This window comes from Nyctereutes procyonoides, unplaced genomic scaffold (genome assembly GCF_905146905.1).
Source record: "Nyctereutes procyonoides isolate TBG_1078 unplaced genomic scaffold, NYPRO_anot_genome, whole genome shotgun sequence".
Taxonomy (NCBI): domain Eukaryota; kingdom Metazoa; phylum Chordata; class Mammalia; order Carnivora; family Canidae; genus Nyctereutes; species Nyctereutes procyonoides.
The window spans coordinates 13,152,559-13,180,082 of record NW_026575042.1 but is presented as its reverse complement, the minus strand read 5'-3'; the positions used below and the strand labels follow the sequence as shown (position 1 = coordinate 13,180,082).

The 27,524-nt window shown below is 41.2% G+C and overlaps 1 protein-coding gene across 5 annotated transcripts in view; it reads right to left on the bottom strand.

Moving 5' to 3' along the window:
* OSBPL10 (oxysterol binding protein like 10) overlaps nucleotides 1-27,524 on the bottom strand; it is a 293,987-nt gene that overhangs the window by 165,549 nt on the left and 100,914 nt on the right. For all 5 annotated transcript variants that reach the window (XM_055321640.1, XM_055321637.1, XM_055321636.1 and 2 more), the window contains exons 2-3: nucleotides 27,327-27,502; nucleotides 24,323-24,402 (exon numbers count right to left, since the gene is read on the bottom strand). In XM_055321640.1, the coding sequence (XP_055177615.1) occupies nucleotides 24,323-24,402; nucleotides 27,327-27,372 (126 nt within the window). In that variant the 5' untranslated portion in view covers nucleotides 27,373-27,502. The remainder of the gene's footprint in view (nucleotides 1-24,322; nucleotides 24,403-27,326; nucleotides 27,503-27,524) is intronic.

Here is a 27,524-nt window from a genome sequence, read left to right as displayed (position 1 = left end):
CCACACTGGAATGGAGGCTGCTTAATATTCTCTCTCTCCCCCTCCCTTTGCCCTTCCCACGCAGATGCACTCTCTCTCAAAATAATAATAATAAAATAAAAAGTAACCTACATTTTAAAGAACTGGCTCCCATACCAAAGCCCATCCTCTCAATTGTGTTTTCGCTCCAAAATAAATGAGGGCAATGCCTGTCTCTCAAATGCCAGCATCTTGCTGTCACCTCTCTGCCCAAGTTTTAGGATTAACACAAAAACTGAAGAGCATTTCTAGTCAAGAGCCAAGAACATCAGGCCATCTAAAAGCATGGCAAAATGGTATAAATTATTGTGCCACACATTAAAATGGAACAGGATGAAAAGTACATCTTGTTTCTCTTCTTTACTTAACGATCTCCCCGATTGTGATAGTATATCGGTTAGGTTGCAAGTAACAGAAAACTGACCGACAGTGTCCTAAACTCAGGATCCTCTTTACCACTCAGCAAGAAGTCCAGAGTTGGATGGTCCCAGAGTTGGTAGAATGGCTTTTCCCACTCTTCTGCTCTGTATCTTCTGTGTTAGTGGCTTTCACCCAAAGGCACAATCCCTCATGGTGACAAGATGGCTGCCACAGCTCTAGGTGCCCTGTCATCACAGATCAGTTTCAGAGTAGGAAGAAAGAGAAATGAGGCCAAGGAACTTTCTCCTTTTATAGTATTCTCCTTTTAGCAGAATGAAAATCTTCTCCCCCTACCGGTGGCAGCTTTCTCTTTACGATCTACCAGTCAGAACTGTGTATTGTGACCATCCCTATCTACAAGATGGGCTGCTGAGCAAGTACCCAGCCAAGAGGGAACTGTTTTGTCATGAGAACCCTGGCCCAAACATACTGCATCCTGGGGCTTGGGGCCATCAATCATGGAATAAATGAGGGGTCTAGAGGTAGGAACAGAGAAGGAGTAGCTATTGGTCTATCAACAGCTTCTGTCAGGCAGTCTCTCTGGAACTATCTCCAGGCCTCTTGAGAGAGCACATTTTGAGTAGATAATAGTATGACTGAAGTCCTCTTCCTTAGGCTTTCATGGCCATCCTCAGGCACTTCAAACACATCTTGGAAGCAGTCAAGGCTGAATAAGAAGTAAATATTCCCTCACCAAACATGTTTGGTATAGGATATACATGTACTAGACTCAAAAATGCCTTGGAAATGAAAGAATGGAAAAATAAATATGCTGCCTTCTTGTCTTCCCGAACATTCAAGGGCAAACTCAGTGGAAAGATTGAACTGGTTCATTTTCACCAACACAGAAGACATAAAGGAACTTCTGGCTCCACTGTTCTCAATGACACAGAAGCACTTTTGGCATGGCTTGATCACAATTTCCAGTCACATTTATGATGCTTATCATATCTCCCTAAACTCAGGCCTTCCTAACCCTGTAACTCTCCTGAGCATAAGTCCTCTGGTCTTTCCAGGGCACAGAAACTTCATTTGTGGTGCTTGAGTTGCAAACCTCTTCTCATGCCTACTCTGGCCCTTCTCTTTGCTCAATAAATGCCAACTCACTTATCCTACTAGAATTAGCTCACCAAACTCTTCTCCAACCTGCCAGATAAAATCGGTAGGTTTCTCCTTTGGGACTGCAGAGCCCTGGATTTCTAGCTCAATTAGAAACACTTGTCTTTTATAGCTTATTGGTCTATCAAATCCCACCTTAAATGGTCTCAGAGTAGTGGCCACATGGAATTTGTCTTCATAGCCCTGGTGTTGAGCAACATAGCATATGCATAATAGTAGTCCAAGGAAAGGGTTTTTTTGTTTGTTTGTTTGTTTTTGTTTTGTTTTGTTTGTATCAAGGGCACTTATCACTGACTGGAAACCCTTCTTTAAATTTCTGAGTACAGATTCTGGCTGTTTCTTCCTCCTTTTCCCTACAGTCTTTCACTGTTATTCAAAGGCTCAGTCTATAGGATTATATGCTTGTCTATAAAAGTGACCACAATACTTTGCAGTTCTTGCCATCAAGAGGTGGGATCTATCTCCCTACCTCCTTTATCTGCTCAGCTTTGTGATTTGCTCTGACCTATAGAATGCATTGGAGAGGACACTGTATCTGTTCCAAACCTAGGTTTCAAGAGGTCTTTCATTTTCTGTTCTTGCTACATTTGGAAGCCTGTCCAGCCACATGGAAACAGACCCAGGGCAGTCTGCTACAGGATGAGGGACAGGTAGTTCATTGGCATGGCCTCACCCTTTGGCTGTCCAGCCAACCAACCACTAAACATGTGAGTGAGGCCACCTAGGAAAAGCAAGACCAAATCATTCATGAACTGACTACAGAGACCTAAGCAGGCCTAAATGAGACCATTTGAGCCCAGTTTAGACAAGAAGAAATGCACAGCATAACTGTAAGCTACATAAATGGCTGTGGTTTGAAGACATTAAGTTGTGAGATATTTGTTGCATAACAGATAACCAGTATACAAATCTCCAGATGAATTTATTACATTTAAAGTTGGATATCTTGCAACCGATCTGAGAATATCTTCTAGCCCAAATCCTTCTTTTTAATAAGAAACTGACACCCAGAGGGGCTGAGTAGTTAACTCTAACACACACAGACCCAGGCCTCTGAAGATGTTCTTATTCTAGATGTCATTAGCCTTACCACTTCACACCATAACAAGGACTTTATCTTTTACAAAGGTCTATAATTTTCCCCAAAAAAACCCCATCAAGAGACTGTTAAGAGGATTATGACACATGCATCCCATTAAATACCAGGCAGTTGATTCTTTTTTTTAACAAAAGAATTGCTCATGTAGATACTTACAGTAGCATGGAAATATTTCTGAGAGTATTCGGTGAGAAATACCAATAAACAAGATATTAAAAAACAACAAATCACAAGACAATTTATAAAATATAGCCCTATTTCTCTCTCTTTTGAAAACAAGGCACACATGAAAATGCCTGGAATGGTTACTCTGGGAGAATGGATGGGCAAAGGGCAAGGGGGAAGCAGAGAGTAGCCAACATTAAAAAAAAAAAAAAAAAAAAAAGCAACATTCTACCACATTAAAATGAGCATGAAAGAGAAAGTTTCCTTTTTCTCTTCTCACTGAAGTTCACACAGGTCAGCAGCAGAGCACCCCCAAATCAGGCTCGCTGCATCTTTAGCATTAAAAGCTGGCAATTATACTACTCATCATCATATGTAATTATGATATTAATAGCTACTTTGATTAAGCCTCTCTAAGAGTATTAATTTACTTATCTTGCAAGGTCTCTGTGAAACACAAGAGAAGTGTTCCACCTATCCCACAAAGTAAGAAACTGAGGTACAAGAAAAGCAGTGAGGCTAAGGCCAATTGGTAGAACCATCAGAAGACTCGTTTCCTGACTTTCACACCTGACTTTTCAGCACCATACCCACTAATGGGGTGTGTCTGCGTATTATCTGAGATCATGAGGAAAAGCCCTGACAATATGATTACTGGAAATGGGTTCAGAAGCCAGCAAATCAAAGCAGTCAGATGACATCTAAGTGGGAGAAAAAAACTCATAAAAGACGGATTTTTTTTTCTTATTTTAAGTCAACCAATTCTAGCAGGTTCTTTTGTATTTCAAGATCAGATCCTAAGAGATACCTCCTCCTCAAACTCAGCATCCCACTGGGGGAAAGAATAATTATGGCCTCACCACATGCAGAAATCCTGGATGCCCTGGGAGCCTACATCTATACTGTCCTAAGGGAGAAAGACTTCTTTCTTCCTCATAGAGACATGAAGAAGAGCTGAGAATAAATGCACCCCTTCACTCCCACTCCCCAGTGCCCAGGGCCCCGATTTACCTGAGCTGACCAGGGGTAAGAAAGCTGCCCAGAACCTCTGTCTGCATCCCACAGGGGCAGGAGGCAGGAAGAGGCCTGCCAAGTGGCTGCAGCCCATGTAGGAGGGCAAAAGGACCCCTGGCCACAGCCCTTCCAGTCCTGCCTGGCCCTAGCACGGCTCACACAGGCTGTCAGGCTTCAGCCTCAAGCAAACATTCTCTTGGGTGTCTTCTCCTCTCTGTCAGTGCAGCACAGAGCAGGAGGGCAAATAAAACTTCAGAAATATGATTCACCTTTTCAGCAGTAACACATGCCAGAGGTGCCACCCAGCTCTTCTCGGATTTGTTGCAGAATCTGGGCAAAGGGAATCCAAGGCTGCAAAGCTTATGATCCCCTACATCCCACGGCTGGGCCTGGGGGGTCTCCTGAGCTGGGCCGCCAGAGTATTCTTGGCTTTGCTGCTAAAATCTCTGTTGGTTCTGCTCTGCATCTCTCATTGGGGGAGATGCCCAGGAGTCTCAGAGACGTGATGGATGGGCTGTCTCTCACCTGGCAAGAGAGCAGGGCCTTTCCCAAGAGCAAAAGCTCAGCTACAAAGCAACCCCACTGTCCCTGCTTCTCCCTACAAGCTGAATCACAAATTCCCAGCAGCTGAGGCACACAAAGGCATCCTGTGAAAAGCCAAACACACAGCGATGCCGTCGAGTCTCACTTCTATCATTTTCTGGCCACATAGCCAGTTTCCTTAACTGAAAAACAGAGAGAAGACCTACCTAACAGGATTGCCGTAAAAATTACATGAGGCAGTTGTTTTCAGCGAGGGGTGATTTTGCCCCTGCCAAGAAGCATTTGGCAAATTCTGGAGACTTTTTGGTTGTCACAATTGATGGGGGGGGTGGGGAGAGGTGCTACTACCATCCAGTGGATACAAGCCAGGGGTGCTAAACATCCTACATAGCTCAGAAGAGTTCCTCGCAATAAAAAACCACCTCACCAAAAATGTCAACGATGCCAAGGTTGAGAAACACTTGTGTCAGGCAACATATGTGAAAGGAACTTATAATCCACGGTGCACCATTTACAGTATGAGACATGAACATGTTTTTGCGGCATCTGAACTATTTCTGTAGGATAAAAGTAGTTTCCAGTTTGTATTTTTACATCAACACATGAATCTACCTGGGAACGCCAAGCTCCTATGCTATAAGTTGAAAAAGAGAGAACACCAAGTAGAACGTACTGCATAGGGTATAAATGCATACTGTCTAGCATACAAGAGCTTTTGAATCCAAAGAAGTAAAGTAGATATGCTAAGTAGCAGCGCTTAAGGAGGACCACAAGGAGAGGTCAATGAGAAGAGTGACCCAGTAGATGAATGGAAAGTAGCTCTCCTAAAGACAGGTTTCAGGCATCAACAACATTTCCAGCTGCTGACCCAGCCAAGGAGGATACGGGGGGGAAGGCAGTGCCAACAACCAACTAATGGAAGTCGGGGTTCCTATGAAAATGTCCCTGGAACCTAATGCCCACAGGGTTTTCTGACAATATCTCCAGGTTGTCAAGAGTGGGTGTCAAGGACTCTGTGGAGGGCTATAAAATCAGCTAAGAACAGAAGATGATGTGGGTAAAGTCTTGTAGTAGAGAAAGAGAATCACTAAATTTGTAGCAAGAGAGGGTGGGGATGCTGGTACCTGGCAGACCCCAAAAACTGCAATTCAGGGTTAGACAGCCAGCTTGAGAACACAGCTCGGGTGGGTGAGTAGGTAGGCAGGCACAAGGGTGGGTAAATGGGTAGATGAGGAGAGATGGGATAGTTTATCCAGCCCAGAACTGTCCCTACTGACATTAACCCTAAAACACTCAACTTCCCAAATATTTTCTTTTCCTATGCAACATATTAAAAACCTATTGCTTACAAAATCGTTCTTCCCTTCTTAAGCTGAAAAGTGTCAATTTACTTCTTCCACATTTCAGAAAATGCTCCATACACTGTTCTAAGGCACTAGAGACAGAGTCTGCTCACTCAGTCTGCATGGTCCCTACATCAGGGTCACAGACATGGAAGACAGCACAGTCCATCAGCTGTAGAGTATTAGTGACCCGGGTTCAAAATTCAGCCCCCTATAAGGGATGTGACATATAACCTCTTATGCTTTTATTAGCTTCACTTTTTATTATGAAACTAGGCTGTAGCTTGTAAGAATCTTATCAAGATTAAAGGAAGTGACTTTTGTTAAAGTAGTTACGACTATGCCTAGCATTTTGATTAATTTTGAAAGCTACTAGCATAATTTTATATATTGTATTGATATAAATTATTGGTCACCCACACCTTTTTTCATATGTGAATTCTATCTCAATAAAGTTGTTTTTTTGGAAAAAGGTAAATACCAAAGACAGTATACCAAATGGGCTACAAAGGTTGCCCAACCATCAAGGCCAACCTTCAACCCAGTGCTAGTTTATCACTGGCTTGCCGCAACCTTCCTTTCCAAATCTGTCTTCCATAATACATCCTCCTCCCTGCTCCCCAAGGTCTAATATTCCAGTCTGACTGCAATGACCCTACAATGCTTCCTTTACCCAAACTCTCTTTAATGCTCAGGAAATCATTGAGTTCTTTGGTGGTTAATCTCAACTTAATAGCAAGTGAATAACTACTTTCCTTAAAATTCATACTATTATGTAAATGACTCCTCGAAAGTTTCTCCCAAGAAGTATATGCACTTGTTAAAAAACAGGATCTTGGTTTTTTTTGTTGTTTTTGGGTTTTGTTTTTTTTATGATCCTGTTTTAAAAAGCACTAGGCTATACATAATTTCTAAAAAACGTTTTATCTGGAAATAATTTCAAATTTATAAAAAGTTGAAAAAAGGGGTGCCTGGGTGGCTCATTGGTTGAGCAACTGTCTTTGGCTCAGGTCATGATCCTGGGGTCCTGGGATCGAGTCCCATATTGGGCTCCCCACAGGGAGTCTGCTTTTCTAGGTCTCTGCCTCTCCCTGTGTCTCTCATGAATAAATAAAATCTTTTTTTAAAAGTTGCAAAAAAAAAAAAACTGTATATCCTTTATTCCATTTTATCAATCATTAAAATTCTTTGCTATTTGTTTCGTCATTTGTTCCCTCTTCTCTCCCTCCCCCCTCTATACACATTTATACAAGTATAATTAAAATATACAAATTTCTCCAAAACCATGTGAGAGTAAGTTACCTACATCATGGCCTTTTTACCCTCAAGTATTAACTACTTGTGTGTCTTTCCTAAAAACAAGGATATTTGGGATTCCTGGGTGGCTCAGTGGTTGAGCATCTGCCTTCGGCCTAGGGCATGACCGGATCGAGTCCCATATCAGTCTCTCTGCGTGGAGCCTGCTTCTGCCTTTGCCTATGTCTCTGCCTCTCCCTCTGTGTCTCTCGTGAATAAATAACTGAAATCTTTAAAAAAAAAAAAAAAAAGAAAAACCGGATATTTTCTTACATAATCATAATATAATTATCAACTATCTTTTTTTAAAAAAAAGATTTTAGTTATTTATTCAGAGAGACAGCGAGAGAGAGAGAGAGAGAGAGAGCAGAGACACAGGCAGAGGGAGAAGCAGGCTCCATGCAGGGAGCTCGATATGGGACTTGATCCCGGGACTCCAGGATCACAGCCTGGGCCGAAGGCATGCGCTAAACTGCTGAGCCACCCAGGGATCCCCCAATTATCAACTATTTTTATCTAATCCACTGTCATATTCTAGTTTTGTCGATACAAAAATTAGATCCAGTTTAGGGTCACATGTTGCATCTGGCTGTCACATCTCCAGCCTCATTTAATCTGGAAGATTCCCACAGCTCTCTTGGTCTTTTAGGATATTGTCATTTTTATTTTTTTTCAAGATTTTATTTATTCATGAGAGACAGAGAGAGGCAGAGACGTAGGCAGAGGGAGAAGCAGGCTCCCTGTGGGAGACCTGATGTGGGACTCGATCCCAGGACCCCGGGATCATGACCTGAGCCAAAGGCAAACACTCAACCACTGAGCCACCCAGGCGTCCCAGGATATTGCCATTTTTAAAGAATGCAGTATACACAGGGTATATTTTTTCATAGAATTATCTTAAAATCCTCACTTTTCTAGTCTCTGACCTTGCTTTATTTTTTTCTTCACGGAACCTAGCACTAACGGACATAGTACACATCTGTGTCTTTGGGTGAACAGTCTTCACCCAAAAATTCCACATAGCCACTCTCCATGGCTCACTACCATAATCTCACGGTATGTAGCATTCAGTATTTGCTGAATACTCCTTCCAAACTGACCTCCTTGGAAGCCTCTCTCCTAGTGTCAGCAAAACAGGTATCAAACAACCCTGCTCTCAACAGCTGGCCCCAACCATATACCCAGATCCTCTGCTCCTGGATGTGCTGCTTCATACTTGTCTACAAGAAAGTTCATTGCAAAGAAACAAACAATCCAATCATGAAATGGGCAAAAGACATGAAGAGAAATCTCACAGAGGAAGACTTAGACATGGCCAACATGCACATGAGAAAATGCTCCGCATCACTTGCCATCAGGGAAATACAAATCAAAACCACAATGAGATACCACCTCACACCAGTGAGAATGGGGAAAATTAACAAGGCAGGAAACCACAAATGTTGGAGAGGATGCGGAGAAAAGGGAACCCTCTTACACTGTTGGTGGGAATGTGAACTGGTGCAGCCACTCTGGAAAACTGTGTGGAGGTTCCTCAAAGAATTAAAAATAGACCTGCCCTACGACCCAGCAATTGCACTGTTAGGGATTTACCCCAAAGATTCAGATGCAATGAAACGCTGGGACACCTGCACCCCGATGTTTCTAGCACCAATGTCCACAATAGCCAAACTGTGGAAGGAGCCTCGGTGCCCATCGAAAGATGAATGGATAAAGAAGATGTGGTATAAGTATACAATGGAATATTACTCAGCCATTAGAAACGACAAATACCCACCATTTGCTTCAACGTGGATGGAACTGGAGGGTATTATGCTGAGTGAAGTAAGTCAATCGGAGAAGGACAAACAGTGTATGTTCTCATTCATTTGGGGAATATGAATAATAGTGAAAGGGAATATAAGGGAAGGGAGAAGAAATGTGTGGGAAATATCAGAAAGGGAGACAGAACATAAAGACTCCTAACTCTGGGAAACGAATTAGGGGTGGTGGAAGGGGAGGAGGGCGGGGGGTGGGGTGAATGGGTGACGGGCACTAAGGGGGACACTTGACGGAATGAGCACTGGGTGTTATTCTGTATGTTGGTAAATTGAACACCAATAAAATTTATAAAAATAAATAAAAGTAAATAAATGCTCTCTAGATACAAAAAAAAAAAAAAGAAAGAAAGAAAGTTCATTGCAGGAATGTCCCTCAGACTAAGAGGTGTCTATCTTGTCTTGAAGTAAAACTTCTCACAGAAGTCTATCTATATAAAATCATCCACCAATCTTCTAGGCAGAAAAGAACAACTAAATAATTTATTCTGGAATAAAGCCCTCTTTAAGTACAGATAAATAGTGGAATTAGTTCAATTGAATCAAAACAGCACCTCCCCCCCCCCCTTAAATCTGAAGGTCCCCTTGACCTAAGATCATCATCCTGGGCAGCACAAATACTTTGCTTTTAGGCAAGGCAGGCAGCCTAATTTTAAAATTATGCTTGAGAAGGTACGCAAAATTGTTACACTTTATTAAGACACTAAAAAAATCCCCAAACTTTATCGTTTTAATAAAAGCTGTTCTTAAATTGTGTTTTATTTACTTAATTTGATGGTGTGTTTAGGAGGGTGATGTTTTACACTGAGTTTTAAGCACCCAAGAGGTAATTATCTGTGAAAAACTATAGAAGAAAAATGGCTCTGAGCTTAACATAACACAAAAGTAAAATTGCCCAACAGCAGAAAATGGGAAGACAGAGCCAAGGGAAGAGTAAATCCTCAGATGAGCTTGTCCAACTTTACTTACTGAGAGTTTATCAGGCTTAAATCAACGTATTCTATTACCCCAAATACTTGCTATTTAGGAAATCCAATAGTAGCCCCATGACACTGTGCTTTTCAACCTGGGGCACTTTATACCTCAGGGTCTCAATGGGAGATGCAGTTCATCTTGCTTTTTACCCAAACCAATTTGGGGAAAGATAATAAAATATTTCTAAACTATTAAATCAGGCTAATATATTATACAGTAAGCTGCAGGAGTTTTTTTGAGACCCCTGTGACTTCCTTTTTTTTCCTTAAAGATCTTATTTATTTGAGCGGGGGAGGGGAAATAAAGAGAGAGAGAGTGCGCATCTGTAAGCAAGCCCAGGCAGGGGGAAGGGCAGAGGGAGAGGGAGAAGCAGACTCCCAGCTGAGCAGGGAGCCGGACATGGGGCTCAATCCCAGGGCCTAAAGATCATGACCTGCACTGAAGGCAGATGCTTAGCTAGCTGACTGGGCCACCCAGGTGCCCCAAAGGCCCCTGTGATTTCTAAAAATATTTTTCAGGTAGGCAGCATTAAGAGGTTCCACACCCAGTAGCATTTACATCACTGCCATCTACAAATGGAGAAGCAATGCTCATAGAACCCAGGACAAGAGCTATCACTACTACTCAGCCAACTGTCCCAACACTGAAGGCTTCAGCTGAGTTAGAGGAGACTCCTCATTCATCATTAAATTCTGTTTAAGTCAAATTTAAGGGGAGAAAGGAACACTTGCCCCAAAGAGCACTAAACTTTAAACACTTTAACCCATATCAAGTAAAATCGATTCTAAGTAACAAGAATAGAAGCCTAATCTAAATTGGCAGGAATTTGGAATTATTGAATATCTTCAAGGGCTTTGGTTTTAAAGACTTTCAAGTGAAGAATACAATGAGAAGTAGATTTATCAGTGACTGCCCCATGAAGATCTTCTCCCTGAAGATAAAAGGACAAACCTGACAGGCACGTAAGACAGCACAGCACTTAGCAAAATAGCCTTATAGATTACCACTTAAGAAAAAAAATTCTTCTGCAAACTTAAATTTTAACCATTTGAATAACTACATCAATTAGATATGTAATTAAATCAATATACAATGTGAAAATTTCCAATTTAGCAAAAGAGTACACTTAAATCTCTACTCTCTTTCAACCCTATATCCCCCATCCTCACCTCACCAGGGGCAACCACTGTTAGTAGCTTGCTTGTCCTTCCAAATACTGAGAGCATGAGTGTGTGTGTATGAGACAGAGCTCAAGTATATATGTGTGTCTCTCATTTTTTGGTCTGAATGGTTGATTGGTTCCACAATGATAGACTCTCCCCACCCCACCCCCTCTTTTTTTCTTTAAACTTTTCATTCATTTTAAGATTTTATTTATTTATTCATGAGAGACACAGAGAGAGGCAGAGGCACAGGCAGAGGGAGAAGCAGGCTCCATGCAGGGAGCCCGACACGGGACTCGATCCTGGGTCTCCAGGATCACGCTCTGGGCTGAAGGCAGACGCTCAATCACTGAGCTACCCAGGCACCCCTAAACTTTTCATTCATTTTAACATTTAGTTGTTTAAATTGCTTTTAAGTTTTCTCTTCTGGTTATTTTAATGACTCATTTACCAGAAATAGCCGATTGTGCATTTCCAGTCTTGGTCAATCTGGTACTAGCCATCACTATGGTGATCACTTTATGAGGTCCAACTTGGCAGGGTTCTCCTTCGCACCCCATCAACCCAACACTGCTTATGGAAACTAACTCATTGGAAACTCATTGGAAACTAACTCACCATGCCCATTCATTCATAGAGCATGGAGAGAGTCTTGACCCCAGTGGCACTACACAGCTAGTTTTGAACCCAATGCTATCCACCCCACTGCCTCACAGAAAGTTGAGATCAGAGCCACTCACCACAAGACCACACAATATGAACAAAGCCAAGCTGGCTAAGTCTGGATTATACCAGAACTTTGCAATGCTCATATGATCATTTGATCAGTCTATCAAACTTTTGCAGGGGAGAGTCATTATAATTTGGCTTTAGGGAGGGTCTTAGCTACTCCTGCATGATCCATCTTCAGGTAAAAAGTAGCTCAAGTTACCTGTCAGAGATACATAGTAGAGGTAGGTGAGCTCATGTTATAGAAAGAAGTGATATTTGTGAAGTGCTTGCTTAATGTCATTTAATCCTAAAAACTACATTGTGTGGTTGATGGCATTATTTCACCCAATTTATAGACATGGAAACTGAGGCTAAGAGAGATTAGGTTACTTGAGACTACAAGACTAGTGAATTGCTTGTGAGTATCCTTGACACAGCCAGAAACCAAGTCCTCTGAACCCAATTCCTTACTCCATCCACAATACCAGATGGTCCATTTGTTCTAAAAATAATAATAATAATAATAATAATAATAATAATAATAATAATTTACTTATGTCAAAAAAGATGACATGGGGTGCCTGGGTGGCTCTGTAGGTTAAGCAACCAACTCTTGATTTTAGCTCAGGTCATGATCTCAGGGTCATGGGATTGAGTCCCAAGTTGGATTCCATGTTCAGTGAGAAGTTGGCTTGAGATTCTCTCTCCCTCTGCCCCTCACAATGTCTGCTCTCACTCTTTCTCTCTAAAAGAAATAAATCTTTTAAAAACCCTGTTAATACCTTAACAGTCAAAAAGTAAAAATAAATACAACAAAAGATTTAAATAGGCATTTCCCCAAAGATGATATATAAATGGCCAAGAAACACATGAAGAAATACTCAACATCATTAGTCATTCACGAATGCATATCAAAACCACAGTGAGATGTCACTTCATACCCACTAGGATGGCCACAATAAACCGACAATAAGTAGTACTGGCAAAGATGTAGTAAAATCAGAATCCTTATACACTGCCAGTAGAAATGTAAAATGGTACAGCTGCATTGGAATACAGTTGGCTGTTTCTCAAAAAGTTGAATGGAGTTACCATATGATCCAGCAGTTCTACTTTTTAGGCATATACTCAGAAGAACTGAGAGCAGATATTCACACAAAAACTTGTACACAGGTGTTAGAGCAGCATTATCCATAATAGCCAAAAAGTGAAAGCAACCCAGATATCAATTAATGAATTAATGGATTGAAAAATCTGGCCTGTCCATATAATGGAATATTACTCAGCCATTAACAGGAATGAATGAAATATTGACTGGTGCTACAACATGAAGGAACTTTAAAAACACTATGCTGAGTGAAAGAAGCCAGACACAAAAGGCCATAGTATAGGGTTCCATTCACATGGAATGGCCAGAGTAGGCAAATCCTTGGAGACAGTCATTAGTGGTTGCCAGGGGGCTGGGGAGAGAGCTTGAGTGGGCAATGAGGAGTGACTGCTAATGGAAACAGAGACCTTCTATTGGGAGTGATAAAATATTCTGGAATGAATTAGCAGTGATGGTTATACAACTTTGTAAATACGCTAAAGCCACTGAATTGTATACTATAAAAAGGTAATTTAATGATATGTGAATTGGATATCAAATGTTTTGAAAAAAGATGGCAGTCAGCTGTTAGCTGTGTGACATTGGGCAGGTATATTACTTACCTTCTCTGTGCCTTAGTGCTCTTGCCTATAAAGCGCAGTAATAATAGTAGCTGCTTCATAGAGCTGTTATGAGAAATATATAAGGTAATCCAAAAGGGGTGCCTGGATGATTCATTTGGTTGAGCATCTGACTCTTGATTTTTGGCTCAGGTCATGATCTCAGGCTTATGGGATTGAGCCCCACACTGGGTTCCACACTTAACAGGGAATCTGCCTGAGATTCTCTCTCCCTCTCCCCCTCTTCCCCATTCTAATAGATAAACCTGTTTTTAAATAAAGATAATCTAAGAACAGTTCTTTTCACAGTACTTGCCACATAGAAATGTGTTGATAGATGCCATTTATTATTTTCTTTTCTCAAAAATGTGTTCCTTAGGATTGTGATTTTTTTTTCTGCTAAGAAATAAGATACATTTTGCTTGAATGTTACTCTGGATTGATTTTCAACTACTGAACACTAACAGCTCTTACATAAAAAAAAATCCTTAAACATTTGATCTAATACAAAACAGTATTTTAGGAAAATACGACAACTTGGATATAGTTTCTTAAAGAACCCAGATCCAACACCACTATCACCACTACTACTATTACTGTCACTAATGGCAATAGGGAGAAGTGAGGGAAGAGGAAGTAGGGTTCACACTTAAACTGCACTACGTGGTTTATTTCCACCACCACCTCAGGACAGTGGCAAGTATGAAGATACAGCAATGACTTTCCTGTAGTTCCGGATCTTAAGGACACACAGGTAATCACGAGGGTGCACATGCATATGCACGCATGTGCACACACACACCCTTGTGTAAAGGTGTGCTTACAAGCAAGTACTAGTATAAATGGGAACACCAAAGAGAGAAGATCCACTCTCACCAGGCAGGTCATGAAGGCATCACAGAAGCATATTAGCCTTAAAGACCACAGGAGTGGGATCCCTGGGTGGCGCAGCGGTTTGGTGCCTGCCTTTGGCCCAGGGCACGATCCTGGAGACCCGGGATCGAATCCCACATCGGGCTCCCAGTGCATGGAGCCTGCTTCTCCCTCTGCCTGTGTCTCTGCCTCTCTCTCTCTCAATGTGTACCTATCATAAATAAATAAAAAATTAAAAAAAAAAGACCACAGGAGTATTTGCCATGTGAAGAATGGAGAGAGTAACACATCCCACCAGAGAAAACAGCATGAACAAAGGCAAGAAAGCAAGATGATACACAGTGTACCAGGGAACTGTTTGTCTAGAACAGAGAGTGCATAAGGGGGAGGGAAAGAAATTGTACCTGACATATGGTGGGCATTCAATGGCAAGGTAAATTTCAGGACCTTGTCTTAGGAAATCGGCTGCTATCGAAGGTTGTTTGAGCCAGGGGGGTAGCATTGTCAACAACATTCCCTCGCTCCTCTGCTCCTTACAAAAGCTTGTACTAGAGGTTCTTAAACAGCTGCAGTGGGGGGAGCATGTAGATAACTTGCCCTCAAGAGAATATGAGTTCCAACCTTCAAACAAGGAAGGTGGATGCCCTGATATAGAGACAATGTAACTGGAGAAGTGAATGATCAAGATATTTAATGCCAAGGCTGTGGAGCAGACCAGAACTCTGGAAAGGAAGCACAGCAGGGAACGACAAAGGGAAGGACGGAGGTCTAGGGGAGCAGGGGAAGAGTGGAACACCATTCATACCTTTTAGATTATTAAGAAAAAAAAGTCCATACATAAGAAGCGATTGAACTAGACATTAGTAAGTTCCCTCCTTAGAAAATGACAAAGTAGTCATTGAAGCTTTATCAACACTGTCCAACAGAACTTTCTGTGATGGAAATGTTCTGTATCTGTGCTGTCCAATATGGCAACCATCAGCCACATGAGGCTATTGAGCACTTAGACGTAGTTAAATGCAACTGAGGAACTGAGTTTTGAAATTTAATTTCAGTTACAGTTGACCCTTGAACAACATGGGTTTCAACTCTGTAGCAATCACTTATAGATTTTCCGTACACTGCTGTATTTTCTCATCCTAATGATTTTGACATTTTCTTTTCTCTAGCTTACTTTATGGTAAGAATATAGTATATAACACATAACATTCAAAATATGTGTTAGTCAACAGTTTATGTTATCAGTAAGGCATCTGGTCAACAGTATCAGTTAAGTTCTGGGAGAGGCAAAAGTTTTAAGTGCATTTTTTGACTGTGTGGGAAAGGGGCAGTGGTCAGCCCCAACCCCTGCATTATTCAAGGGTCAACTGTAATTTAAATTTAAAAAGCCTCATGTGGCCAGAGGCCTCCATATTAGCAGTTTTAGAACCTACCTTTTGTCCTTATTTCTTATATTATCCTCTAGACAAGTGAAACAAAGGGAGTTTAGATTCTCTCCCCACTTTTTAATCTTTATTACTTCTGAGTTATTCCAAATTGTTCTCAGAGGCCCCAATTTTGTTTAGTCATAAAAGAGGTACCAATGTCATTTGTCAGTTTACCCCCAAGATTCATAGCATTTAGTCAGTGAGTTACCAGCAGTGCCTTCTCTGGGTGACTAAAATTGGCTATTGGTTTAGGGAGAATCAACCCATATGACCTCATTATTTGAATATTATGGTAACATTTTTGTTCAAATACCGAGAAGAGGTGGAGCTGGGATGCTAGACTAGATGGCATCTGATGTCCCTTGTGGCTGCATGGTGACAGATTCTACACATGTCACTGGGTTAGTCTCAGCAAGCAGGTGCTTCCTGTTATGATGCATCCCAACCCAGATATGAAAGCACCTCACCAAAGCCCTTTGACTCACATCCCAGGGTGGCAGAGAGTCAGGGAAGTTATTATTTCCACCTTCAGAAACCCAGATTGCCAGGATAGAGCATTAAACAGTGGCTCTAAACCTTATCACTCTTCACACTGGGCTATGGACTTAGCATTCAGTTAGAATTCCCCTCCCAAACCTTCCCTCAACAGACAGGCCTTCTAATCCCCCTGAAGTAGTCCACACATCCCCCATGACTTCCCAGAAGGTCTCCAAATGTCCCTGAGGCAGGGTTCCCTGTACCTGGCAACGGGGCTACCAGGGGCAGGGTCATCTGCAGGGTCTCTTGACGCAAAGCACACCACCCTTAAGACAGAAGGCACCCACAGAGCATGTTCTTACCACTATCGGCCTCTTTGCCAGGCCAGCCTATCACTCTCCCGTCTCCTTTTCTCATTGTCCAATGTCCCATCAAACCCCAACTGAACCTCTAGATCACTGGGGAATACTGGATATCATGGCAAAAGCAAAGGATGGGAGTTAGGGGCTCTGTCACAGGAGACAGGTGTCAGGGGGAAGCTGTAGGTTGTATAAACATGGGCAGGTCCTTACCCAGCATTCTCTTTAGAAGAGCTGGCACACCTATTCTTGGGGTTGTCCACCTCCCAGACACCACAGAGGAGACTGATCTTTAATACCACAAAGGCTCACACGAATTAGCATGCCAACTATCAGTTTAGGGGATGGAAAAAAAAATACTTGTGATTTGGGCAGCTTCTGGCATGAATATTTATATATACACTCCTTGAAACTCAGCAGCATCCTCTGCTCATCCAAGACCTCCTAAGACTTATAATGAATTTAAAATCCTGTATTAGACAAGTCAGATTCCTCCATGACCAAATCTGCATAAAAGACCGTACCCTGAAATTTGCATTTTAATTCAGAATTACCTAGCAAGGACCAGAAGCCCTAACCACACACCAATCTGATCTGACTCCAGTGTCTTCAAATGCTCTACACAGACAGATTCCCTGGGACCTACCATCTTCCTAAGTGAACATGGTTCTCCGTGTTTGCTCTCAGGGGACATACGATCAATGGAGGATTCAGCTGGAATGGGGTTTCTGGAGCCCGAAGTAGTAAATACCAGGATAGAGTCGGCCTTGGTCCCTGAGAACCCGGACAAAGGATTTAAAATACAATAAATTTAAAAGCCTCAAATTTCTACATTTCCTTACCTAATTTCCCCATAGATTAAAAAGGGCGGGGGGCACCTGTGTGGCTCAGTGGTTGAGCGGCTGCCTCTAGCTCAGGTCATGATTCCAGGATCCTGGGATCCAGTCTCACATTAGGCTCCCTGCAGGGAGCCTGCTTCTCCCTCTGCCTATGTCTCTGCCTCTCTCTGCGTGTTTCTCATGAATAAATAAATAAAATCTTTAAATAATAATAATTTTAAAATTAAAAATTAAAAAATTAAAAATTCTACATTTTCCATGTTGTTGGATAGGTAAATCACCAATAAAGATGGACCTTTATTTCCTCAACTTCCCCTCTGGAACGAAACAAGAACAGAATGAGGAAGAAGGGGATAAGAAGTGACTAAGATGGAAGGACAGGTAGCTGACTGGAAGTCAGTCACAATGTAGGTCCCAGAAATGCTCTAAGAAACAGCCACACACTCACACAGTCCTTTTACAGATAAAATAACCCCAATACAGAGAATGCGCCCATGGTCAAAGCCCGGTCTTACAGTCCATCCTCAGGGGAGGTAGGCTGCTCAAGAAAACAGATCTATGGGATTTCTTGTATGTGAAGAGACGAGAAGGGGGGAGGGGGGCGGCAGATCTTCCTGATTTTCTATTTATCCACACACACACAAAAAAAGACTGTGTCAGAGGATGAACACCTAAATGGTATCATTATCAGAGATTAGGTCTAGGACTGGGATTGGGAGTAATTTTTTTTTCTTTTTTTAGATTTTCCTATCTTTGGAATGCTTTCTATTGAGGACAGGTAATATTCATAATTTTCAAAAGTAATGTGACTTACATTATGATGGCAGGGAGAGGAAACACCTCACAACTGTCAACAGTGAATTCATAATAAGAGTATGTTTGTGGGAGGGATGGGGTGTAGTCAGAAAGAGGCCAGCTGAGCCCAAGAGGGAAGCTGTGAGCTCCATTAAGCTTTTGAACCACCCCACCCCAGCTCACCACAGAGTACTGGCTGAAAAAGTGATAACTGTCACCACGGACACACCTCATCCTTTAGGGTTTAAAGTCAGGGGAAAAGGTACCAATGCTCAATTAGCAGAGCAGACTAGTGAACTCCTCATGTAGCACACAAGCCACCACTTCCCTCACTTCCAGTGAATCCATCTTTTGTGTCTGGATGAGAAAACATTTTTTAAAAATCAAAAAAACAGAGACACCTGGGTGGTTCAGCAGTTAGGCATCTGCCTTCGGCTCAGGACATGATCCTGGGGTCCTGACATCGAGTCCCAGCATCGGGCTCCCCCACAGGGAGCCTGTTTCTCCCTCTCCCTGTGTCTCTGCCTCTCTCTCTCTCATGAATAAATAAAATAAAATATTTTTTAAAAAAATCAAAAAAATATTGAAAGCAACAGTAAGTTTCCATCAAGCTTAGTCTTTTAAAATTCTCTCGTCACAATAAAAGCCCACGAAACTAAAATCTTCAGAATCTGAATGTTCTTAAATGCTTTCTAATCTCTTGACTACTGTTTTCCCACAGGTCAAAGCCACTTGCAAACAGCATTACTGGTAAGTTTCTCCAACTCCCTGCCCCCAACTGTGGACTTCCACTGATTCTGAATGACCGGGAGTTCTCTGACATGGCTATTTGCAAATCACAGGGCCTATGTGAAAAGAGACCTGTAACCACAAAGGGATGAAAAAGCATACTTGTTTTCCTTAGGGTTTCGTCAAAGCACTAAGGGCGGCTGAGATGCTGGACTTCCACACAGCAGTCTTACTAAAACTCAGCGCAAGCTACTGTGAAGTGCTTCCTGTGGGCATCTGGCTTTTGCCTGCATTACCTTTCTGGCACCATAGGACCACCTCAGGAGACAGATGTTACCATTTCAAAGATAAGGACAGAGGATCAGAAAGAATAAAAGGGACCTGAGCAGGTCTGCTCTCAACACATAATCAGCAGAGCCAGGATTTAAATGTAGGACCTCTCACTCCACTTCACATTATTTCTTGTAAACTAGAATGTCCTGAGCTGAAACATGCATATATACTCAATCAGAAGACGCTTTGCATTCAAAGTTCACAGGCACTTGCCAAAAGTGCTATCATAAGCTTACATCAAAAAAAAAAAAAAAAAAATTAGTGCAAAAGGCCAACATTACTTTTAAGCCAACTCACTGAAGAATTCTGGGATCAAAATCTATTTAAAAGATTGGAAAAGGGTTCCCTCAAGTACATAAAAATTACAGGTGTCTTATTCAGAGCTGTCCCCTCCACATTATAAAATACAGAGTTCATGGCAGAAGAATACCATCCTGAACCTTTCCGTAGCTCCTGCCAGGAAACCAGAAGGAGGGATGAGGCGGGGGGGGGGGGTTGTGTTTAGCGACTTGGGCTCTCACTTCATGGCTACATGACTCTGAGCCTACCACTGAGGTTCCACTGGCCTCAGCCCTCTAATTTGTAAACATGGAGACAATACCACCTACCTCACAGGACCACTGTGAAGGGTAGTATGATCCCCAGCAATGGTCATGCACACAGAGGTTACTAAACATCATTACTCCTATCAACAGACAGTTCCTTTCCCAAGCTCAGTGCTTATCACAGTCCCCAGAACACCACTGCACCCCATCAGAGGGGCTTCTAAACACCACCTACTTGATAAAAACTAGATGCCCACTCCCACATTTGAGACTTCAAAGTCACATAAAAGTAAATTCTCACGAAGACAGTTCCCTACAACTCTCTCTTCACTCATTGCCACTCAGGGCTTTATGCTGCCTAAATTTTAATACTGCATTAAAAATAAGTGGTTTATTTTGTCGTTTGTATTTTCAGAGAAAGTCAGTGTCCTAGTCTTCCTAGTAGACCCTCTTCACACCCTTGGGACTACACGTCAAGCTACTACTATCAGCCACAGGATGAATCTACTGTGGCCAGTAAAGGGGTTCTTCTGTCTTTGGCAGTTTCTGTCCACATGGAAGAGAAATGGTCCTATAAGGGGCCCCATCTCCCATGGTGGGAAAGATGGCAGCCCCGACTGACATGTGTGAGGTAAGAGCAGGAACCAGAGACCTGAGCCCGAGCCTTGGCTCTCCCACCCTCCCGGCTAGAGCTTCCTCATGGGGACACTAGAGGGGCTTCACAAGATAGCTAGACTCTTAGGTTTCAAAAGCCAGTACTTTTATTAAAATCTGAGAAGAGATCTAGAAAATTTTTTTGACCTTAGAATTTAGGGATTAATCTGGGGACTGATAATCATTTTTGATTTTTGAAAAAGATATACATTTTTTTAAGATTTTACTTATTTATTTATAAGAGACACAGAGAGAGAGGCAGAGACACAGGAAGAGGGAGAAGCAGGCTCTCTGCAGGGAGCCTGTTGTGGGACTCGATCCCAGGACCCCAGGATCACGACCTTCAGGCAGACGCTCAACCACTGAGCCACCCAGGCATCCCTTTTGGAAAAAATATATTAAGAACAAAAAGTACCAGTCACTAAAACGGCAAAAAATTAAAAAGAATCAACTACTAATACACCAGCATAAGTGAAATTCAATAGTATTACACTAAGTGAAAGAAGTCTGATGTGAAAGGCTGTATAGTTCCGTTTATAGAATATTCTCGAAAAAAACAAAACTACACACAGAAAATGGATAAGTGGTTGCCTGGAGCTGAGGGGGAGTGAAGGGGATCAACCACAGCAGGGTAATGAGAGAACTTTTCACGGTGGCAGAATGACCATTGTGGTGATGGTTACATGACTGCATGCATCCGTCAAAAAATAAACTTCACATTTAAAAGGGGTGAATTTTACTTTATGTAAATTATACTTCAATAAACCTACATTTTTTAAAAAGGCAATCAATAGGTCCGTATATACTCCGTATCTTCTACAATAAAAAGAGTATTTTAACCCTCTAAAAGCAAAGCAATGTAATTTCTGAATAAAAAGCTGTCCTTTATATAGAATAAAGCTGATTTCAGGCATGTTTAGGAAATGTTTTTCTCATTTCACTTCAAGACTGGGGAAAACCTCATCGGATACTGACGGAGACAGGTCTGGGTTTCAGAACTACTGGCCACAGCGTCCGTGAAGTCCTTTGTGGGCTCTATGAACACGATTATCCCATAGTTCTCACTAGGTTAAGTTAGAATGCTGGCACCATTCCAACTGCCTCATCCTTGCTCCAGGGAAAGCTTCATTTTAAATAAAAAGTTTTTAAAAGGCAAAATTCCAAGTAATCATAGGGAGAATATTTTCTATAATCTACTGGAGAGAGATCTGACCCTGCTGAGAATAAACGAGGAAGAACAGAATAAAGAGAAGGCTTAGCATATATTCCTAACAACCATAATGCAAAGTCAGTAGCTGGACATTAAGTTTATAGTCATGTTAAGCTCAGCTTCATTTTCACTACTAGCTTTTGCCTAAGTGGCCTTGGACTTCGTAATATCTCTGCTAAACCACCAAGGTCTGTTCACAATTTAAAAATTATTATTCCCTAGTGGATCACAATAGCTATGCTATAAATGAGGGATGGTCAGCAATCCTACTTCTGGTCTCAGGCCCTACCATCTAAATTATTATTTATTTGGGTTCTACATTAACAGGTTAATCTGTATTCTTGAAACTACCCAGAGAACATGTCAGTAAATCAAATTCTCCTTCAGAGAATCTTCAAATTCTCTTCATATTTCTTACTACCATTAAGAGGCCTTTACCTTTCCTTGTCTCCAATGATTCATTAAAACATCAACGCACTTCAAGTTGGTTTCCCGACCTCAATTCTTACATCCAAAATAAATTCCAGATGAACCAATGATTGAAACATGATAATTAAACTATAAATTCACTGGAGGAAAGCACTGAAGAATGTTTTCATAATTTTAGAACAAAGAAGCCTTTACTAAGCATGATGTAACACCAAAAGCCAAAAATGAAAATATTCATAAATTTGACTGCAAAAATTAAATAACCTACATAGCAAAAAACATATTCAAAGTCAAAATATAGGTCACCTACCAGGAGAAAATATCTACAATACAAATGACAGGCAAAGGACAAATATGCTCAATACCCATATAGCTAAGTGCAAATCAAGGAGGAAAAAAAAAGAATTCAATAGAAAAATGGATGAAGGATAAAAACTGGCAGGTCACATAAAAGAAATACACATAGCAATCAACATTTTAAAACATTCTCAGCCCCAGTCATGACTTTAGAAGTGAAAATGAAAATCATGGGGGATTAATTTTTTATCCATGAGACTATCAAAAACTGAATGTTAGAGGAGCCACAGTCAGTGAGAGGGGGAAATGCATCTTTAACACAAACTGGTGAGAGTACAAATTAGGACAACTTTTTTAGAAGACAATTTAGCAATGTCTAGGAAAATAGAGCTGACACAGAGTCTATAAGCCAGCATTTCCACAGATGTCAATTCATCATATGTATACCTAGAGGTACAAAAAGATATATATATACAAAGATGTTTACTATAGCATTATGTATAACAACCTAAATGTCCATCAGTAGAGGACTTAAGTAAAGCAGACAACCATTCCTCAGAACACCATCCATCCATCCTAAGAGTGTAATAGATCCCATATGTCCAAAATACCTTTAAAGGGGGTGGGACTGTTATGCATGATACGATACCATCTGTGTAAAAAATACAGATACAGATATACATACATACTAACACATGCTTGAATATGCTTGAATGACATACAAGAAGTGTTAAATGCAATTATCTCTAATGAGCACACATGGCAATCCAGGGAGATCTGTCCTTTTTATTTTATGCCCTTCTGTTTCATAAAAAAGTAAAAAGATACATGGAAAAAGAAAAATGATTAACTGTCCTACCTAGGAGTGTATAAAATACTGATGAAATGCCCAGAACTCCTATCATAATTCCTGGAAAATAAAGCAAGCCAGGGAGAGGGGAAAAAAAAAAAAAAAAACACAACTCTTTAGAAGTAGGGCCCTACCTATACTACCTATAATAACGCAGATTCTGCTGGGGCTAAGTAAAGAGGGGTAAGAACGAAACAATAGTAAGCAAGTCAAGGAAAAGATGTCTTCTAAAAGAAAAAAAATGAACAGTGAACAAAATCATGAAGATTTGTTCATGAAATATAACCCGAATCATGAAGTTCGGGTTATACTCGGAGGCAGAACAGGGAGGTGTACCTAAGCAAGACATCTCCCATGGCCTTGGGCAAGACAGCAGACTGGCAACAGGATTCAAATCATCAGAAGTTTCATATGTGGGTCTTTGTATTGGATGCATGGAATGTGGAAAAAACACTGCAAGTGGTACTGTACCACCCTGGAATCAATGATATAAAAGGAGTAGTTCTTTGAGCATGGATTTCAACAAATATGCATTGCCCTGAATAAATTTATTCTGCAAGTAATGCTAGGAAATCCTCCGAATAATCCATGAAAATGCCTACCTATCTGATCTAAGACCTCCTGCCGAATCCTGGAGAGAAAAGAATTCATACTTGGATGCCAAATTACTGGAGAGCATTTCTATACTTGGAATGCTGAAGCTCCTTGCAGGATACTTAATCAATTTGGGGTCCAGGTTTTATTTAAGGATCACTGACAATAACTACTCTTCATGAACAGTAAATCTGACTCCTCTGCCCCCATGGTGAAATCACCCACTCGGGCTTCTCAATAGACATGAACAGCTGCCCAGACTGACAACTTGCAACAAGAGAAGTGTCTTTCCAGAATCAGTTCTAGGAGGTGTCTGCAGGCCTCTTCATTCTACCTATAAGCTAATCCTACTACTTTTCTCTTGGCTTTAGATTTAAATGCAGTAGCAGTATGAATTCCGTTATGGGGGCAACTTCAAAAATAACATGAAAAACAGCTTCCCCAAAGAAACAGATAAATGGACTGAAGGGGAGCTATCCAAACTACCCCAATGCCTCCACACTTCCCTGGTGGTTACTTACCTTAGAACTCGTTTCCATGTGGTATTTGGCACAAGCTCGAAGCTGAGTCACCCAAAACTGTTTCTCTTTTGCATCGGCAGCTAAAAGAGAGAAAGCAAATGCTTGCAGAGATTGTTCCAAAATGTATTCAACCTATTTCTACACCCACCTAAGGGGGTGGGGGGCCTAGGGAGGGAGGTCGGGAGAGAACAAAGGGAAAAACAAAGACAGATGACAATATTCTCAAGCAGCCAGTGCTTAACACCAAAAAAACAAATTACACTAAATCTCAACAGAAAATTCCCTCTTAACACATTAAAAAATGTACTCTGAAATGTCTCTTTTAGGAACAATTTTGCCATTCTTTTTAACCTCCTCTGGGAAAAAAAAAATTCTACTTTAAAAAGGTAGCAGTAGTGGGGGGCGCCTGGGTGGTGCAGTCCGTTGAGTGTCCAACTCTTGGTTTTGGCTCAGGTCATGATCTCAGGGTCATGGGATGGAGCCCCACAGGGGACTCCATGTTCAGTGGGGAGTCTCTTGCAGATTCTCGCTTCCTTTCCATCTCCCTCTACCCCACCTCCTCCCACTCTAAAAAATAAACCTTAAAAAAAAATAAAATGAAAATAAAAAGCAGGTTAGGAAAAACATGATTATTTCTATGCACCTCTACACATGTGGCTAACAAAAGGTTCCAAGTATAGTTTTTCAGGACCTTTGGTTATTTCTAGAGTTGTACCGTGGACTTACTGGCATCTACAAAATAAGCATTCAATTGAATTATTTTAATGTGTTCTCAATGATTCATGTTATGATTGGACAGAACAACATACCAAATGCTGCTTTAGAGATCTTCAAATTTCCCCCAAAGAAACATTAAAATACAAACCAAGTGTTTGGTCATTATCTTCCACCTACACTTCAATTGCTCAAATATATCACATCATTTTCTTAAAGTATCATGGATACATAACAGGTTCTAATAAAACCTAAATCATCTATTTCACTGCATAATTAACTGCATAAATAGTTTAATATAACATTAACTGCATAATGTTGACTGTGCAGGAAACAGGTTCCCCTGGAAGTTATAATTGTTTACAAAAAAGGGCCTCAGTGTCATTGTCAATACAACTCAACTTCAGCTTGAACTTTTGACTGAACAAATATGGAGTGGTAGACCAGCATAAGGCCAGGTGAACTTGACTTTCAAAGGATTCCACAGAAACTAGAGCCTTCTTCCTCAGGAAAGGTGAAGAACTGCCAATTCAAAGGCTCATGACCAAAAACACTCCCAGAAGCCATGTATCTACTGACATCAAGATCCATTCAACTCTACGTGTAAGTGAGATGTGCAATGAGAAAACCAATACCCAAATCCTCTTGGGATGAGCCAAGGACAAGCCAAGGACGAGCCATATATCTGCAGAAAATTATCCTGCCTTTTCTGCCATTGCTAACCTTAAGCTAAATTTACCCCTTGTGATAATGTCACGCAGATAATAAAACTTCTGTGTTTGCTATTAAAACTGCCCTTAAAAAACAAAACAAACAAAAACAAAAAATTCTAGGGTTTAATAATCCTGAGAATAGTATCAACTCTTAAAAGGCAAAAGGAGATGGCTCAATTGTCATATTAGTTGGATTTTTTCATTTGTGTGGGTTTGTGTCATTCTATAAACCATAGGGGGGCGGGTGAGGGGGTAGTGCCATTAAATTTTTCACCTGCTTTTGTTTCTGCTCTAACAATTTATTAAGCAATAAACAGCAAAACAAAAGCAAGGACCATATAAATCTAACCAGCTAGAACACACACTGCATGAATCTCCAAAGAGAACATGAATCTTGCCACGTTTCCAAAAACTGAAAAACTTTTTTCAACTATAGGCATTTTTATTTCATAGGTTTTTGGATTGTTTTATAGATTCTAAAATATGACTTGTACATAGATAATAAAGAAACATTAGCTTATTCCATCTCTTGGCAGTAAAGCGTGGAGGTAGGACGATGAAAACAGGACTCAGGCAGGAGTCTAGGCCCTCGGTCTGGCTTTGCAGAGGCCAACCTATCACTGTAGTTCCTTAGGGTCAAGGAGAGATAGAAGGGGCATTTTCTTTGTACTGAGCCCTTACTTGGGCAAAGAAAAATGTAAGAAGGGGGAATTATCAACCAACCCCCAACACTTAATACATACAAATACTAACTATCCTTCCTCAGACCTTACTTAATAACATTGGGTTGGTATGTGTGTGCATTTGGATTTTTGTTTTTGTTGTTTCATTAGAAGACGTTGACAATTTTTCTGGCAATGCAACTGTAATGGAATGATGGAAGAATGATCTAGCAATCAAATTAGACTGCTACAGTCAGATCTGGCATTGCTAAAAACCTATACGATGGATATGCCTTGGGGGTAGCTGAACCTATAGCGATGGCCAAATGTGGTGCTTCCTGGGGAATTATCCTCCATGAAGCTGCTGAGTAGACTTCAGTTCTCAAGAAGCAAAGAGAAGGGGAAAAAGAAAAAAAAGAATTAACACCAAGCAGATGGCTTCCTCATCAGGCTCTAATACTACAAAAATAAATACAATATACGTGAAGGGGCCCTTTACTGATAGATGGTCCTAGAGAAACTGGAGGCGGCGGGAGGGAGTGCCTTGACCCTTAAAGGCTTGTTTTGTCCTCACAGCATAGCCCCACAGGGGATTGTAGTGAATTCATACTGTAAAGTCAAAGAAAATATACATTGAGCTAATATGAAAAATCTGAAATCCTAAAGCTGAGCTGTCACTCACCTTTCATCTGCCCTTAATTCCTCAGTTATTTAGGACAAGCAATTCCTAATGTCAGCTCCATCTGCCCCACCCCAGGCGTAAGAGAGGCAGTGTCTATCACCACACAGTCTTCAAACACAGCAAATTGTTAAAAGTGAATAAAAAAAAAAAAAAAACCCACAAGAGAGCCATCCCCATGGTAACTATGAGTGCAGCCCCTGAGACGAGTCTGAAGAGTTAGCAGGAGAACATACCTCTCAGTTTATACATCTCCCCATTAGCGGAGTACACCACCAGCATGTGGGGAGCTTCATCACTCAGGGACACTATGGCTCCAGATAGAGACAGGGCTCCCCGAGGCTTCTGGTGTTTGCTTTGCTCATTCACAAAGTACTGCAGGATGCCAGCCTCAAAATCCAGCACAAAGTACCTGTGCAAAGAAACCACAGTGT